This window comes from Centropristis striata, chromosome 23 (genome assembly GCF_030273125.1).
Source record: "Centropristis striata isolate RG_2023a ecotype Rhode Island chromosome 23, C.striata_1.0, whole genome shotgun sequence".
In the NCBI taxonomy this organism is placed as follows: domain Eukaryota; kingdom Metazoa; phylum Chordata; class Actinopteri; order Perciformes; family Serranidae; genus Centropristis; species Centropristis striata.
In genome coordinates this window covers 9288042-9305914 of record NC_081539.1, presented here as the reverse complement: position 1 = coordinate 9305914, position 17873 = coordinate 9288042, and the positions used below count along the sequence as shown (strand labels likewise).

At 42.7% G+C, this 17873-nt stretch overlaps 1 protein-coding gene across 5 annotated transcripts in view; it reads left to right on the top strand.

Moving 5' to 3' along the window:
* Positions 1-17873, top strand: part of dpp6a (dipeptidyl-peptidase 6a) — a 310062-nt gene that overhangs the window by 269548 nt on the left and 22641 nt on the right. For all 5 annotated transcript variants that reach the window (XM_059327306.1, XM_059327303.1, XM_059327304.1 and 2 more), the window contains 2 exons: positions 1532-1652; positions 17151-17305. In XM_059327306.1, coding sequence (XP_059183289.1) covers positions 1532-1652; positions 17151-17305 — 276 coding nt within the window. The remainder of the gene's footprint in view (positions 1-1531; positions 1653-17150; positions 17306-17873) is intronic.

Sequence of the window (17873 nt, the reverse complement as noted above, 5' to 3'; positions counted from 1 at the left end):
GTTTAAAACACGAACAAAAGACAAACAAACAACAACAAAAAAGATTCCATTTACTGCAGATTATGAAAAACATGTATATGTTATAAAGTCGGCCTGAAGTACACTCAGTTTAGATTTAAAAGCACTCAATGAAATTATCTGTTAGTTTACAGTCATATGTAACTTTTTCCATGCAAAGTGCAGGTGCATAGTGGACAAAGCCTTTTCACCCAATTTCAGTACGGGCATATGAAACAGAAAGCAACAAAAGATCTTGAGGACGCAAAGAATAAGGACTAGCACGTCTCTGCACAATTAGGGGACAAATGTAGAAAGGCAGTTGCCTTATAAATAAAAATATACAAAGTTTTTGTGGTATGAAAATGATTTTATAGCTACCGGGTCAGAAATGACTCCTAAAACAAGATTTATACCCCAATGGTGTACAGCTTTCATGGAAATAATGAAAAAACGCAATGTTTTGCTTTTTCTCATGTAAAATTCATCGAAATTCAAGTTGAAAAGGATAATTGAGGGGGTTTCCTAAGCGGCTTAACATAGTGGCGGGTCATTTTTGACCCCTAAAACAACACAAGCGTTAAAAAATGCTGAATAACCACAAGATTATGTCATTTTTACTTTTTAATCGGTAGAAAATAAGCATCAACATGCAGAAATCATAGCTGGCTATAATATTGGATTTTCTGCTGTACATCGTCCCATCATTTAGACTTTAGACACATTTTTTGGAGCATCATTCACAAACTGATGCCATGATACCAGCTCGAGGCCAACAGATTCCCTAATCCTTGAGATACTCGGCAAACCCTTTTCTGTAATAGCCTGAGATTGATTTCAGCATGGCATTAAGGCTGTAACATTTTAAAATTCCAGCCCCAAGAGCCGCCCGCCCTATCACGCTCACCGTGGGTGCTGATGATCTATTATTCTCTGTAATGAAAGAGTTGACCTTCAGTTATCTTGAAAGCCCCGCAGGCCTGCAGAGGAGAGCGTCAAAGTCAAAATTTGCTCCCAAGGTTTTCCATCTTATCAGAAATTGAAAAGACTTCTTTTGTCCTCTTTGTACTTTTGTCAAAATCTCTTGGCTTGCCTTAAATAAAAAGGTGCTTTTGCCAAAATGTGCACTGTGACAGGTAAAAAAAAAAGCGCCATGCTAATGTGTGTTTTGACCCCAGGGTTGATTTAAGCTGTGATAGCGTCACCTTTTCTTCCCCTAAGGTCCCCCACCTGCGATTTAACATGCCACTATAAATACCAGACTGTCCTCGGGTCTTCTCCTGTCCGTGTAGGTAATAATAATAATGTAACAGCTTATTCACAGTAAGGAAACTCCCTATAGGAGGTGCTGTCAGTTGGGGTCAGCTACAGATCAGCATCCAGAGATCTGGGAGAGATTCAGTGTGTTGGACAAGAACACTTCAGCAGGACGGGAGCTGCTTGAAAAGAAGCTCTTATCTTTGGGTTTTAAAGATGTTTCCTCGTTCCAAATAGTGATTAAGATGTATGCTCTTTATCTCTCCGGCTCTTATAGATCTTCGTTTTTGAGAACAACATTTACTATCGCTCCAGGGTGGACAACCGATCCATTCGTCTAGTATCCACTGGAAAGGAGGGCGTCATCTTCAATGGGCTCAGTGATTGGCTGTATGAAGGTAAGGCTGGAAAAATGCTGCCATGAAAGGAACAAGTTTGACCTTTTTGGAATTATATAAGAAGATTGATATAACTTCTGTATGTTCCTGTTATGACAGAAAAAAAAACAGGACAGTTTCCTTTCCTATTTCCAAAAAAGTTGAACTATTCTTTTAAAGTGATGAACTGGCTTCATGGGGATTCTTCTCTATTCATTTCTATGTCCAGGTGCATCTCAATAAATTAGAATATTGTAGAAAAGTTTATTTATGTCAGTAATTCGATTAAAAAAGTGGAAATAACACATTATATAGATCCATTACACACAGAATTAGACATTTCATGTCTTAATTTATTTAATTTCTTCTAATTATAATGATCATGGCTTACATTTAATGAAGACTAAAATTCAGTGTCTCAAATTTTAAAATTTTAAAAAGGATGTTTAATCTATATGCACTCAATACTTGGTTGAGGCTATTTGACTGGAACTACTGGAAATGGACTTTTCCATGATATTCTAATGTATTGACATGCACCTGTATACTTACCTGTAGAAGTTTTTACCCAAGCATGATGTTGCAAGGTACCCTGGCTCTACCACCCCTACAAGTGCAAGTCACTTGTGCATTTCAACCATTTCTCTGCACATTTTGAAGATTTGCAAGAGAAAAGCTTCTTACTACTTCAATAAAACTTTCGAAAATGTGCATAAAAGTTTTTACACTCACTTGAGGTGGGTTTTTGTCTTTTCCGGAAAATAGTTAATGCACTAAATGGGAGATGGAAACCCTTTTTCTGAATAAGTTCTGATGTAGCCAACATTCAACTCACATGACTGATCAGCTGTTCTTCTTCTTCTCCTGTTCACTAAGGAATAAGCCTACAGTAATACATTACACTGCCATCTTCTGATCAAAGTACTTGTATGCAGCTTTGTTTATTCGCTCTAAAACAGTTGATGGAAACGTCCCAAATTCACACTTTTTTTAATGCAACAGAATTTGTTTTGACTTCAATGGAAACACAGCTGCTGTCATAAACATGAACCACTGTACATGTGCATTTGATATGATTACATTATGATCAAAATCTAGCAGGTTGAAACTTTGCTAACACAGCCAGACGTCAAGCAAGTGCAACAACACAAGACATAGCAAGCAGGCTAATATTACATACAAGCCTTTTATTTCAAGCAGCTCATTGAAAGTTAGTCAGGGATTTGGTTAGTCTGGTGGCCTCCTCTTCAGCCACTCTTTCCTTTTTCTCTTCTTATTTTCCTCTGTAACATCCCCTTTAGTCTTTTCGGCTCTGCCATGATGTCTGCGGAGGCTGTTGAAGCCAGTTTCTTGCCCGCTTGGCTCAGGTTCTGACATGACACCGCCAACACTCCCTGCCAGCTTTCACCCTTGCCCTAGGCCTGAAAACCCTCCTCATTGCAAATACCAACATTCTCTCAGTGCTCAGAGCAGTCCTGCAGCTAACTAAACTAACTGACCGTCTTTCTGTCCATCAGAAAAATACTAAATCGCTGAGGGTTAAGGCAGAGGAGTCGTAGTGCATTCATTCATTCATTATCCTTAACTGTTTATCGAAACTCGGGTTACGGAGGGATGGAGTCGATCCCAGCTGACATTGTGTAGACAGGCCGCCAGATTATAGCAGGGCTGACACAGACAGACAGTCACGCTCCCATTCACTCTTACGGGTAATTTAGAGTCAGCAGTTAAACCTAAGTGGATGTTTTTGGACTGTGGGAGGAACTTTTAGTGTCTTTGGAGGAAGAGTACCCTGTGAGAACCCACACTGACTTGGGAAGAACATGCAAACTCCACACAGAAGAGCCGAAGGCCGGATTCGAACCGGCGACCCTCTTGCCATGAGGCAGGACTGCTAACCACAGTCAGGACCGTGCACCCCTAAACTAAATCCCTGAGAGTCAAGGCTGAGCAGTCATACAGCATCAGGGGAATATCAAAAAGCATTTTCTCCATAAAATATGATCCAGTTTCACTAAAATGGGTAACAGATCTGGTGGTGTAGGAGCTGCTTCTTGCAGAAAATTGTACCCACTCACCAAAGTTGCATAATGCAAGAATAGGATGGACAGTGGGAATGACAAAAAGCTCACTTCTCCATATTGCTAGTCAGTGTAGCATCTAAATGATTCTGAGGCTGCAATCTATAGGTAAAATAGTCACGTAATGTTGCTTAAAAAAGGTCATGCGGTAAAAATGTTCAGAGGCACTGACTGAAGTGAGCCCCTCTTTCCTCCCTCCATCTTCTCGCTCTATCACATTACTTTAATTTGAGCACTCTGCAGTTACCCATGTATTAGTGAGTGATGACATGAGACAGTATGACTCCCCGGCGGCTGCATCCACATTAGTATTTTCAGCGTGCAGCTCTTGATTTCTTGCAGGTGAATTAAAAAGTGGAAACTCTGTCAATTTCCTTTACACAAACCCCCGAAAATGAATGAATGTTCTACATCGCTTGATTTGCATTAATTCAGCGGCGGCGTGTGTCGTACACACTGCGATACAGATGTCATGGCGCTCTCCAAGCGTCAACGCCACCGATCAAAGCTCACCTGTGTGCCGCGCAGAAGAAAAAAATGGGACGGCTGCTGTGTTAGCGCTCGACTAATGAATTTATATCCGCTGCGCTGTGTGCACTCGCTGCTCCAGTGGAACTGTGTTTTAATAACAGAGCGAGAGGGAGATGGGGAGCAGCGAGCACACAGATATAGAGATAGCAGAAATAGAGACAGACCGTGATATACAGCAAGCTGTTAATCCTCGGGTAGCACTATAAAACAATACATATCTGTTTGATAATGTGAATGGCTGCCACCTAGGAGGCCTGAGAGGATTTAAAAGCTGCAACACAGAGGTTATCTCAGGTCACCGGTGCACCAGGACAATAGCTGTGTGGCTGGTTCCTCTCCGGTACTTCTGGGCTGTTTTTATTTAATTTTGTCAACCCACGGCTCCTCTTATCTCTGCATTAGCCCCGCTGATATTTGGAACCACGTCCATCCTTCAAGAGCAATATCCATTCTGGGCCATTTAAACATTAATCAGAGCGTTATTGCTGTGTCAGACCCTCTGACTCATATTTATGCGCTGCTGAAGGCCTGGTAATTTACACTCATCGTTTATTGCAGGATAAATCTTTCAGGGGGAGATAAAACACACAATCAGCTGTACGATGTTGGGATAAAATTGAATTGAACAACAACTGAATTGTATTTTGTTTATTCCTGCACATAACTTTCCAAGCGTAGATATCGTGATGGCATTCTTCCAGTTGGTTTTATTATCCTGAGTTATGATATCGTAGAATATTTCATGCTGCATATTTACCTCTCATGGAATTCAAGTTAATTGGACTCAGATAATTATGTTTTCGAGGTCACTGTGACCTCATGGGCCTCTCATTCTTGTGAACGTGATATCTCAGGAACACCTTGAAGGAATTTCTTCAAATTTGGCCCAAACGTCCAATTGGACTCACTGATGAACTGATTTTGGAGGTCAAAGGTCACTGTGGCCTATGTTTATTGGTCACAAATCAACAGTTTATATGGTAATCATCACAGATTTTACATAAAATGTCCTGCAGAATGAAAGGGTAAGGGAAAGGTAAGGCTGGGCGATATGGACCAAATATGGTGAATTTACATAAATAAAGCACTAAACAAGTCTTAGGCACTCCATACCCTAATATTTGCTGTAACACCCTACATACCATTTCCCAGAATACAGTTATTCTTTGACATTTCCAAAAGATGTGACAGTGCTCTACATTGAAAGATTCACATCCTTGCCAACATTTCTGGCAGCTGTGCAGTTGATTACTCTTCATTTCCGGTGTAATAAAAAAACAGGATCAGATTCTTCCATGCAAACTCCCTCCAAATTTGTGAATTCATGGAGGAGTGATGTATCTTCCACATATTATGCCTCAGTGACAATTTTTAATTGTGACGTCAGTGATGCAACACTGACAACAGACCCACTTGTCAGAGGTCTTTCTTTTTCCTTTGTACATCGTCTTCTCTTCTTTGGTTTCTTGTTCTCGATTCTCTCGTCTCAGTCTGTTTTGCTTATTTCTTTTAAAAATTGAGCTGTTATGTTGTGGTTGTGTCAAGTTCTACTCACGTCATATCCCGCCTCAACCGTATCCAATCAGCGTCAACTAGTTAGTAGCAGCTCAGAAAGTACCTAGCCGAGGCAAGTACTTTCTGAGCTGCTACCTGAGCTGCTAACCGGTGAAGTTGGGCGGATCTTCAGTTCCAAGCCACACCCATAGCGGCTCACTAGAGGGAAAAGTACCTAATGGAAACACACCTCATGAGACATTTTTCAAGCTTGCTAGTATCGTGCCTTGTTGGATTTACACATTTCCACCCACCAATTCAACCAAGAATGTGTTGCCGCACACTGACCGGAAGGTCGGTGGTTCGATCCCTGACCATGGCAGCATGGCTAAGTATTCTTCGGGCAAAATACTGAGTCCCAAATGGCCCCAAAGGTGACTCCGATTAGGGTAGCCTCGGCCACCAACATAAGTGCAGTCCATTTACCATGTTGTGGTTTGGTTGGCTTCTTTCCTTTGGTTCGGACTGAGTTCTCACCTGCAGTGAACCAAACTCTGGTGCACTTGGAAATGAACAGAGACCCACGTTTTTTAGTGAACCAGAGTTCATTTGAGCATTCAAACCAGCAAAAACCAATCGAATGTGCATACATCCCATCCCAGTTTATCCCAGTTTCGGACGGGTTGATGGCAAATTTCGTTGTACTAGTACTTGTTACTCTGTGCAATGACAATAAAGGCTTCTGATTCTGATCTGATTCCGAATATTCAACAACAACAGAGTTTGTTTCAAGCGGACCAAACCGCTCAGATGTGAAAGCCCCCTTAGATGTCGGGTTGAAGATGTGTGTGAATCATCCAATCTGAAGCTTCTTTGAAGTAACATCCAGATTTGAAGCATTGTCTAATGTCGTGGCTGCATGAGTCAAGACAGTCATGGATGAAAACTGCAGCTTGCAGAGCCACACAACCATGAGGTACTAATCCTAGTTAGATTTTTGTTTGGTAGGCGGCCTGTTCTCTCCAATTTCCATTCTAGTTTATCCGGTTGTATTTGTATATTAGTGCTAATACACTGAAAAGCCTTTTCATTCCTATTAATGATAAATCCTTTTTGGAAAAAATGACTATAAGTCTATAAATAGATTTGGCACTAGCCCGGCAGTGATGCCAGCATCTGCAGGGGAGCTTAGGATCCGCGCCAGGTTGTGTAATGTTTACATTCATCAGCGGGACTGTAAGGCAGAAGATTTTCCATGCTAATGACTCAGACTCGGCTCTGGCCAAGGTCAAGCTGAGGCTCAGACTGCCGCAGAGGAGAAATGAGGTCTTAAGCTCTGACTGTCGCTGCGCGGCAGATTTGATGCCGAGGGGTGAAAGGTTGGCAAATAATCTCCCGGGCTTGAATATCCTCTAGCATGCATTGCTGTTTTAATCCATGAATGTGTGTGTGTTTGTAGTGCACATGCAGAAGAGGCATAAAAAGAGGAAAGGAGGAAAAAAAAATTAAAAAAGAGACGCAGCCAAGAACCCCGTCGGCTGTGTGTAATAGTCCAAAACGCCTCAGGAGAGTCTCAAGTGTTCTGTCATCTGTCGGCTGTCTGATTATTGAGGCTGTACTGATACTGACACATCCTGCAGTGTGACGCAGCCCGAGGAAACAGCTGTTTATTGGGCTCTGGTGCGCCAAGATAAAAACCCGGCATCGCTTTGATTTGAGTCATGTTTGCCCCATAGATGTTTGGCGAGATGACTGTTTGCATCGAGAGGCTTGTTCGTAGGGTTGTGTCTGTTTATCGCTCTGTTTATGGCTGAGCCTGCGGGGCGTAGAGCAGCCACATAATCAACACTTGTGTGCTGGAAAGGGAAAGATTAATAAAGGGGAGTAAAAATGTTGTTTTTAGTTTGTTAATAATAATAATAATAATAATAGATTTTATTTGTAAAGCACTTTTCATTGTTAAAAGCAATCTCAAGGTGCTACAGAGTACAACAAGATTAAAAACAGGTTAAAAGGCCAAAGCACAATGTTACATTTAATAAAAGGCTTTTCTAAAAAGAAAGGTTTTTAGGCCTTTTTTAAAAGAGTCTGTTGTTTGCGGAGCCCTCAGGTGGTCTGGGAGGGAGTTCCACAGGTGGGGAGCAGCTGAGCAGAAGGCCCGATCGCCCATTGTATGGAGCTTAGTCCTGGGGGGCTGTAGGGTGTGTTTGTTTGTGGAGCGGAGGTTACGTGAGGAGGTTTGTGGTGTGAGGAGTTCTTTGAGGTAGGGTGGGGCATTTCCGTGGATGCATTGATGGGTGAGTAGAGAGATTTTGTAGTCGATCCTGGATGAAACAGGAAGCCAGTGGAGTGAGTGAAGGATGGGTGTGATATGGTCATATTTACGCACCCTCATCAGGACCCTAGCAGCGCTGTTCTGGATATATTGCAGTTTTTGGAGGCTCTTGCTAGGAGTCCCGATGAGGAGTGCGTTACAGTAGTCCAACCTTGAGGAGATAAAGGCGTGGACCAGTTTTTCTGCATCTGACAGACTGAGTGTGGGGCGGAGTTTGGAGATGTTCCGGAGGTGGTAGAAGGAGGTCTTGCAGATATGTTTAATGTGGGTGTCAAAGGTGAGGTGAGTGTCAAATGTTACACCCAGGTTGGTGACTGTAGATGACAGGGGGATGTTCTGACCAGAGAAGGTGATGTGCGTTATGGGAGATGACCGGACCTGGTGTGGTGTGCCAACTAGGATGGCTTCTGTTTTGGAGCTGTTTAGTTGTAGAAAGTTGTTTGCCATCCACGCCTTTATCTCCTCAAGGCAGGTGCTGAGTGTTGGTGAAGATGATGACGGTGATGATGTTGATGATGATAGTGATGGACCAGTTTTTATATATAGTTGTGTGTCGTCAGCGTAGCAGTGGAATGATATTCCATGCTGGTTTATGATGTGGCCAAGGGGAAGAGTGTAGAGGGTGAACAGGGTGGGGCCGAGAACCGACCCTTGAGGGACACCACAGGTGACAGTCTGTGTCTCTGACTTTGCCCCTCCCAGGGAGACATATTCTGTTCTTCCAGCCAGGTAGGACTGGAACCAGCTCAGGGCGGAGTCAGAGAGTCCGATGGTGTGATGGAGGCGCTGAAGGAGGATGTTGTGGTCGACTGTGTCAAAAGCTGCAGACAGATCGAGGAGGATGAGGAGTGATGGTGAGCCAGTGTCAGCTGCCATCAGCAGGTCATTGGTGACTCTGACCAGAGCTGTTTCAGTGCTGTGGGCTTGACGGAAACCAGACTGGAATTTTTCGAAGAGGGAGTGTGAGTTGAGATGGTCATGAAGATGGGCAGCAACAACTTTTTCCAGGACTTTTGACAGGAATGGGAGGTTGGAAATGGGTCTGTAGTTGGAGAAGATTTCTGGGTCCAAGGTGGGTTTCTTAAGAAGCGGTGTGATGACAGCAGATTTCAGAGCAGTTGGAACATAGCCAGCCTGGAGTGAGTGATTGATGACTTGGGTAATCAGGGGACTTAGAGTGCAGATGTTTGATTTGACCAGGGCTGTAGGAAAAGGGTCCAGGGCACAGGTGGAGGGTTTCATCCTGCGGACGATTTCCTCAACCTCCTGCTTAGAGATGTCGGGGAAGTAGCAGAGAGGTTGGAGAGTCCCAGGCTGTGGGTCGGCAGTAGGGACAGACAGAGCAGGGGAGCTGGAGAGAAGAGAGCGGATGGTGTTGACTTTAGTCCTGAAGAAGGTGATGAAGCTGTTGCACTGTTCTTCTGTGTTATCGGTGTGTGAAAGGGTCTGTGGCTTGAGGAGATGATTTATGGTGGAGAAAAGCTGTTTTGAGTTTCCAGGACTTTTGTTTATGATGTTAGAGTAGAACTGTGAACGTGCTTTTGTGAGTGACTTTGAATAGGCCTTTAGGTGTTCCTGATAGGCCTCTTTGTGAACAGTGAGTCCGGATTTTGCAGCGCGCCGCTCAAGTACACGCCCAGCTGTTTTCATGGTCCGTAACTGTGAAGTAAACCAGGGGGCTGTCCGTGTGAAGGTGACTGTTCGTGTTTTAATAGGGGCGTGGAGGTCCAGGATACGGCTTAGTGTGTGATTGTAGAAATCAACTGATTCATCTGCTGATGTGAATTTGGCGGAGGGGATGTGATGGAGGTCTGAAATCATGGTGTCTGGGTTGATGCTTTTCAGGTTCCTGAAATGAATTTGGCGTTTTGGTTTGATGTGGTGAGACACTTTTAACTCCAGTGAAATGGTTTTGTGATCTGACACTCCCATATCGTACACCGACAGATTTGTGATGGGGGCAGTGTCAGTGATGACCAGGTCCAGTGTGTGACCTCTGTTGTGTGTGGGAACATCAACATGCTGTGTGAGGTTAAGACAGTCCAGTAGTTGTAAAAATCCAGCTGCAGGGTTACAGGAGGGGGTGTCAACATGAATGTTCAAATCTCCGAGTATGATGGTATGTGCAGAGGTGGTACATAGTGTGGTGAGAAGTTCATTGATCTCTGGGATGAAGGCTGGGTTTGGTTTGGGTGGCCGGTAGATGAGTAGAACAGTCACGGGGAAAGGGGGTTTGGATTTGAATGCAAGGCATTCAAAAGTGGATGTTTCGGGCAGAGATAGGGGGGACAGTTTCAGGTCACTGCGGTAAATGACAGCTAGGCCGCCACCCCGACCAGTGCGTCGGGCTCTCTCAAAATATTTGTATCCAGGGGGACAGGCTTCATTCAATGTAAAATATGCCTCTGGCTGATGCCAGGTCTCTGTCAGGCACATTACATTAATGTTCTTGTCCAAGATGTGGTTATGTATGAAGCAGGATTTATTTGTGAGAGATTGTGTATTTAACAGTTCTATTTTGAGGTTTGATGGGGTGGTGGACTGTAGTGGCCGAAGTAGACTGAAGTCCACTCCACGTTTTCTGTCCAGTTTGAGGTGTAGAGGTGTCGTGGTGTTTCCATTTGATCCAGGTGCGGCGGCTCTCTGATGACGCGGCAGTAGTGCGACAGTGCGCTCGGCAGACCAGACGGATGGGATGGAGTGACCAGACTGGGAATAAACAAACTTTCTGCGGCAGCTTCTATGGATGTAGCGGGGTCTGCGTAGAAGTCCAAGTTGTTTAATGACAGGGATACAGGCTGGAGTGCTGTAGTTTTGTAGATTGAGCAGTTGGGGGATGGAGTATTTCAACGTCATGCCGATGAGGTGCCGGGTCAGGACGGGTGCGGAGTTGATAGCCGTTTGCCACGGACTTGCTGACCAGAGGTGGGAAACAGTCAGACACAGCGGGATGATCCACAGCATGGCAGGTGATCCGAGCGAGACAGTTGAGAGGCTGTCCGGGCGGTATCCAGCGGTATCAGCGGCCCGCAAATTGTCCGACCGGCTAACGAGTGGCTGCTCGCTAAGCCGGGTGATGCTACCGCGTCTAGCCGGCGATGGCTACCCGGGCAGTAGATTGTTTGCCCAGGAAGGAGCCGGTTTTGGTGCTGGTATCGGTGGACAGTGACTAAGGCGGCAGGATCCACCAGGCAGCGGCAGAAAGTTCGGAGGAACGGCTCGAGTCCAAGCCGGTGTGCCAGCAGCAACAGGTAGCCAGCAACAACAGGTAGCCAAAACACAGGTAAAAAAGCAAACGTACAATCCAGCAAAAGAAGGAGGAGAAGCTACAAAATATATCGTGTACACAATATAAATATGAAGCAAAATACCTTGCTAGAATTTAGCTCAGAGGGAGAAGCGGCAACAGACAGTGCCAGCGTCCTCTCCCATGAGGATGGATGGAGATTTGCTTCAACAAAACCAGCCTCCTCCAGCTTTAAGCTTTCATCTCACTCGTTCTTACTTCCTACTCTTCTTCTGTTGTGAATACAAGCTGAAGCTGATGTGAGACACACAGTTGGAAATAGTTTTGTGGCAACTTTTTAAGTGCATCCAAGCTGCGTCGCCTGGAGACCGACGCACAAAAATCAAGTTTGGGAAAGTTGGCATCAGTTTTCTCAGCATGGAGGAAACTTCTGGCGATGTTTTGTATCTTTTTTCTTTGATGTTGTTTTTGAAGGATACTGATTTGGAGTTACTGGGGAACGAAATCATCTTGTTCTAGCTTTTTTTGGGGGGGGGTCATTTCTCCAACTCTTTGCCCACTTTTGGATTAGCTAGGAGTTAGGAGGAAAAACTTATGCATACATTTAAATAGGTTTCCCCTCATAAAAGACCCTATAGGTCGTTTGTACTGGCAGCAAATTACGACCCATATTTTCTTTTTCCACTGTCCTCCACTGCCCTCTAATGGGAGGGGAGGTATATGGGTCAAACAGACGTCGAACTTTGACCCAGGAGAAGGAGGTTCTATGTGTCTCATGTGAAAATAAAAGTAAGAAAGGTGATTTAAACATGCCTAATATTTATGTTAAGCACATTTTTACGTAACTTTGACACTTACGGTAGTTAAGCATCCTCATTACTACTTCACTTCTGCCATTTCTGTACATTTATTTACTGTTTAAACTGTCTTTTATAAGGTCTTAACAGGGAGATTTTTGCCCTAAACCTAGGTCAGTGGTTTTGTAGCCTAAATTCAACAAAACTGCATCCTTTGTGTTATATTTTTGAACGTGGACTGCAAAACGCTCATATGGGTCGTTATGGGTGGTATTGAGAAAACAACCTTTTCTGTTGGAGATCTTGAACTTTTAGTTTCTAATAGATAAAATCCTGAAATACTGGATTCTACATTTCCCATAATGCCTACCTTTCCCACTCTCTACTTTCAAACCCCACACTTGAGTTTGTAACACAACATTTCTGTCCAAAAATGGGTCTCAAACCCAAATTGAGGTGACATCATCAGGGTTTTGTTTTTGTGAAAATTTCCCTCTAGAGCAGGGGCAGGCAACCTGCAGCTCTGGAGCCACATGTGGCAATTCAGGCCTCTTCTGCAGTGGCTCCCTGTGGCTGTCACAAACAAATTATATGAAAAGAAACGGTAATTTCCTTACAATTCACTCTTAATGTGTTATTGGTGTCATCCCAAAGCAATTTGTATTCTTCAGTTGTAAAAATGTGTAGCTTACATACGGCAAAAAAAAAAAGTTTTAGCATTTAATCAAGTAAAATGTGCATTACAGCCAATAAAAATCTACTTAAACTCTACATTTTTCCAAATTTTAGTCTAGTTTTGACTTTCCCTAACTAGGCTTAGTTTCGATTCCAAATCACTTGAGATATTTCTCCGGTGTCTATCCTTTCATTAACTCCTTGCTGCATTCTGACAAATCATGCTAATAATTGCTCATTATGATTACCTAGTAATGCTAGCAGACTTATTTAGACTAGAGTGTGCTGTTTTTTACAGAATTACAGAACTGTTTTCAAAGGCTAAGAAGGACTTTAATCTGACTTATAAACTGATGTTTATGTGTAAAAATGGATGAAGCGGCCCTTTAATTCTGCTGAACGTTCACACATTATACTTTTAGGATCCCTCTTAGTCTGTGGTAGCATTGCAAGGTAAATGCATTCACATTGGCTACATCCTCCAATGCTTTTGTTCCTCTTGCTAACATATTTTAGATCTGTAAAAATAAAATAACTCACAGCAGCACCATTTTTGTCCTGCATCATCTAACAACGTTGCCTTTGGTGCAGAAGAAGCTCTTGACGATGCTCAGCTAAACCTCACCACACTCTGTCATGTGCTTTTCTATTCCTGCTCAATTATCACTTATACTGTCACCTCAGCCTGCATGGCGGTAACTGTACTGTATTTATAGTAGCAGTTTCGCTGACATGTTTTCTGGCATGTGGGGTGGAAAAGGAGAATGTCGTGTCATCTCACCTAGCTGCTTGTCAGTGAGCCAGGAGGGAGGGCGTGTCTGTGCTGTCAACTTGAGCAAACTAGCGACTTTTGCATCCTGTAGATCTTTGAATCTTGCATTTCAAACAGCGGTGAACAATCACTTAGCCAGGGTTTAGCTTTGTCTCGTGGTAGAGGTGAATATATGATGCATGCATGGACTACAGGCTTTGGATATTTAGAACACAAGAAAAAAATGGCCTAAAAATCTGCACCAGATGCTAAGAAGTGAGAGAAAAGCTGCATTTCCTCCTGTGCTGTAGTGCTGCTCTATTTGATGGTTTAAGCATGTAGCACTGCTGCCCTCTGTTGGAAATATGTGGTATTTTTATTCTACTTGATAATTTAGTCCACACAAATTCCTGGTGCTTTCATACTACAGTGTGGCTCCACAACAGGCATATATTTTTTAGTATTTCCACTAATAGCAAGAAATGAACTCAATGCCAGTGGCAGCTTTTGATTTTCTTCTATTTTTCCCTTTTAATTCACAGAGCCTGTATCTGCACTCATTATTTCCCACTGGCCACTTGACTCATAGTATCTCATGCATTAATAATGTCCTTTACTCAGTGAATAATGTAGTCTCTCCACAGCAGGATGGAGAACACGGAGGGAGGAGATGAGCCTCAGACAGCTCACCTTGCTAATCAGAAAAATAAAAGAAAGATTACTTAAGAGAGAGAAAATGAGTCCGCTCATCAAAAAGGAGTTCACTTACGCCCCCCTTTTCTTTCTTCCCTCACTTTCTTTTGTATATCAGGATGCTTCTAGAAACTTAAACTACTTTCTCCTTGACTAGCCAAGGTGACTGGGCGTCCCCAGCCGAGTGGATCCGACAGCCCGGCGGTTCCACTCCACACGGAAAGCTTTTTAAGCTGCTGCTGGTGAAGTCAGCAGGCATCGGTACAGCCGGCCATGCGGGAAATCATTTTTATTTTATTTATTTTTTTCCCCCCCTCGTCATTTGCAAATGCAGCATAATGCTGTGCTGTGCTGCTCTGTTCATCATCAGACAGTGTGATCCAATCATTTCCCGCTGAGCTCTGCCAGCAGGGTGCAGGTGGACACACCAGGCAGGCGGGAGGACTAACTGGACTAAACGCCGCCATTAAGGCCTTATTTCTTCTCGTGTCGCTGGCGTAGACGTGTGCTGTTATAATTAGTTTAGCAGTGTCCAGCAGTGAACAGATACTACAGGCACAATTACTCCTGCAGAATTGCATTAGAGAACAAATGTACATACGCGTGTGTGCTGAGGGTGTTTGTCAAATGATGCTGCATATCAAGTAATTCCACCAAGCGTGCACAGTTAATGAAAATGCTAATTGGTAGTTGATGTCTGTTAATTCCCCGAAGCCAGCACCCAGTCCCACAGATAAACAGCATTAATGAAATTTTAATTGCAAAAGTTGCTATAAATGTAGCTCGTGGCACGCTGTAACAATCAGTCGAACTGTTTCAATGCCGTCTGCGTCGTCGCCGCGGACTTAATAATGAAGTAGGATTGTCACGGCCATGCTTTGTGTTGTCAAAAAGTTCCCTCAGTGAGCTTTTATTTGCATAATTTCTTAATAACTCATTGTGTGTTGACAGAGGACTGTGTGTGTGTGTGTGTGTGTGTGTGTGTGTGTGTGTGTGTGCGAGAGAAAAGTGATGAAGAACTGAGACTGCTTTGATACGACATTATTCTCTCTCTGTCTGTTCAACAAGAGTGTGTGATTGCAACATGATTTCAAATACACACACCTGCATGCACATAGAGGGTCTCCAGGGAACCCTCGGAGTCTGAAATGTGAGTTTCTTGCTAATAACGACACACACACACATACACACACACACACAGGAAACGACAAACCAGAAACTAAAGTTGTTGTTCATTTCTATGAAATCTGACTGAGTTTTAATTTGGTTGATAGGTTGCACTGAGATTTAAATCTGTTGTGATTTATGACCTGAATATTTGGTACACGTACTTTGTGTGTGTGTGTGTGTGTGTGTGGGTTTGTGAGAGAGGTACAGACTAGGAGAGAGAGTCCAAATATAGCAAGCAGGTCAGGCAAGAGTTTATGAGAGTCTATTGTATTGCTGATGGGGAAGAGAGGATAACTTTGACCTGAGTTTTAGGAGAATTCATTTCATTTTTGGGGACTATTGTTTATATTTTTTGATAGGCACTTTGAAGGTGATAGACACAAATGTAGCAGACTATGGCTTGGCATGAAAAATGAAATGATATATATTTTCCTATACTGTTTCTTGCACGTATCTAAAAAAACAGCAATTGAACTGCAATATTTTTGTTATTTTGATGCCACTTTGCATTCTGTGTCAAAAGGTGTGCCCCAGGGCTCGATCCTGGGTCCTCTTTTGTTTTTATTATTATATACTCAATCTTTGTGATCATGTATCAAAAGCCTTACTCCACGTCTATGCAGATGATACAGTCATTTATTGTTCATCCCCATCCCTTGAATACCTGCAGTCTGCTTTTGATGTGGTTTAATCCCATCTAGCTCAACGCAGGTTGATATTAAATGCAGTGAAATCCAAATTTATGATTTTCTCAAATGGTAAAGAGTTGACACCCAATTTGTCAAAGATCACAACAGTTCAAGGTGATGAAATTGAAAGGGTCATGGTTTATAAATATTTAGGAATCACTATTAACCAGAAGCTACCATTTAAACCACATGTTGAAAGCCTTGTGTCAAAACTGAAGCTAAAATTAGGATTATTTTTCAGAAACAAATCTTGCTTCTCTTATCAGTCAAGGAACTATTTAATTTATGAAATGTTTTGCCTCTACTTGACTATGGTGATCTGCTTTTTATGAATGCAACTAATCAGAGCCTTAAGAAGCTGGATTGTGTTTTTTCCATTGTGCTCTGCGTGTCATTACTGGCTGTGAAAATCGTGCACATCATTGTACTCTGTATGCTACGGCTGAAATGTCGTCTTTGTATGTTCACAAGCTCTCTCATTGGTTAGTTTTTGTCTACAAATCTATTCTTGGGCTGCTCCCCTCATATCTGTGTACATATATTGATTTGGACGCCACACTGCATTCTGATCTTTGCATGTGGGAGCTAAGTTGACATGAATTACATTACTAATAGTATTTTGTTAAGAAATGAATTGTGCTATGATGGTTGTTTCTTCCAGTAGTTCATTCTCAGGTCCTCAGGCTCAGTCAGAAGTGCTTGTGTGTTAAATATATTAGTAGGATGAGGGTTAAGCTGCGTATTTTTGAATGTTGTTTAATCAAAAACTGCTTAACTTTACATCCATAAATCCTTTATGAAGGCCAATATTTTGAATGAATAATTAATGAAGAGTTCCTGTGAACAGAGAGCAACGCAATATAGAGAGTAATACTAATGATGCAGCATTTTCTAAATTTTAAAAGACATTTTCCCAGAACACCTGTTAATATCTAACCCTGAGAGCAGCAGCAGTATGAGTCTGCTGGCCTGCAGCCATGTCATTACATTGTGTGAGTTTTTTTTAATTCACTGTCATGATGATCGATGGTCATTTTGTTGTTCTTACTCTTCCAGAGGAGATTTTCCAGTCCCACATTGCCCACTGGTGGTCTCCAGACGGAGCCAGGTTGGCGTACGCCACCATCAACGACAGCTTGGTGCCCAGGATGGAGCTGCCTATGTTCACGGGAGCACCGTACCCCATGGGGAAAGAGTACCACTACCCCAAGGTGCACAGCTTCATCATCAACACTACTCTGATACACTGCAAAAAAGCCAACTTGTATTTTTTGGCCTAAAACAGTGATTTAATTTGGTAAAACTTGGAAATATAAATTACTGACATTTAGGGCAATAATGTAAGTTAGCACAACAAAGGAAGCCAGTTGTATGCTCAAAAACAAGTTTGTGAGTTGTTGTTACTTGTATCTTTAAGTGTGGGTTCAAAACAAGGGACAATAGTTCTGCTAACTCTTATTTCTTTGTTGTGAAATTCGGTCATCAGCGAAAGCTAGCAGCTAACATATGCTAGCGGCTAACTGATGCTAGCGGCTAACTGATGCTAACGGCGCTGCTTGTTACAGCTACAAGAATAGCCATTAGCGTATCAATGCTAACTCAAAATTGTGGTCACAACATTAGCTGACATTCATAGCGACTTTACAATCGTGCCAGAGAAATTCAGAGTTGAGCAAACTCAAAAACAAAACTTAAAATATTTAGTTTAATTGTCCAACTTAAAATTTTATCAAAGTTTGTTGCCTTGAAATTTTGAGTTCACCCAACTTTTCTTTTTTT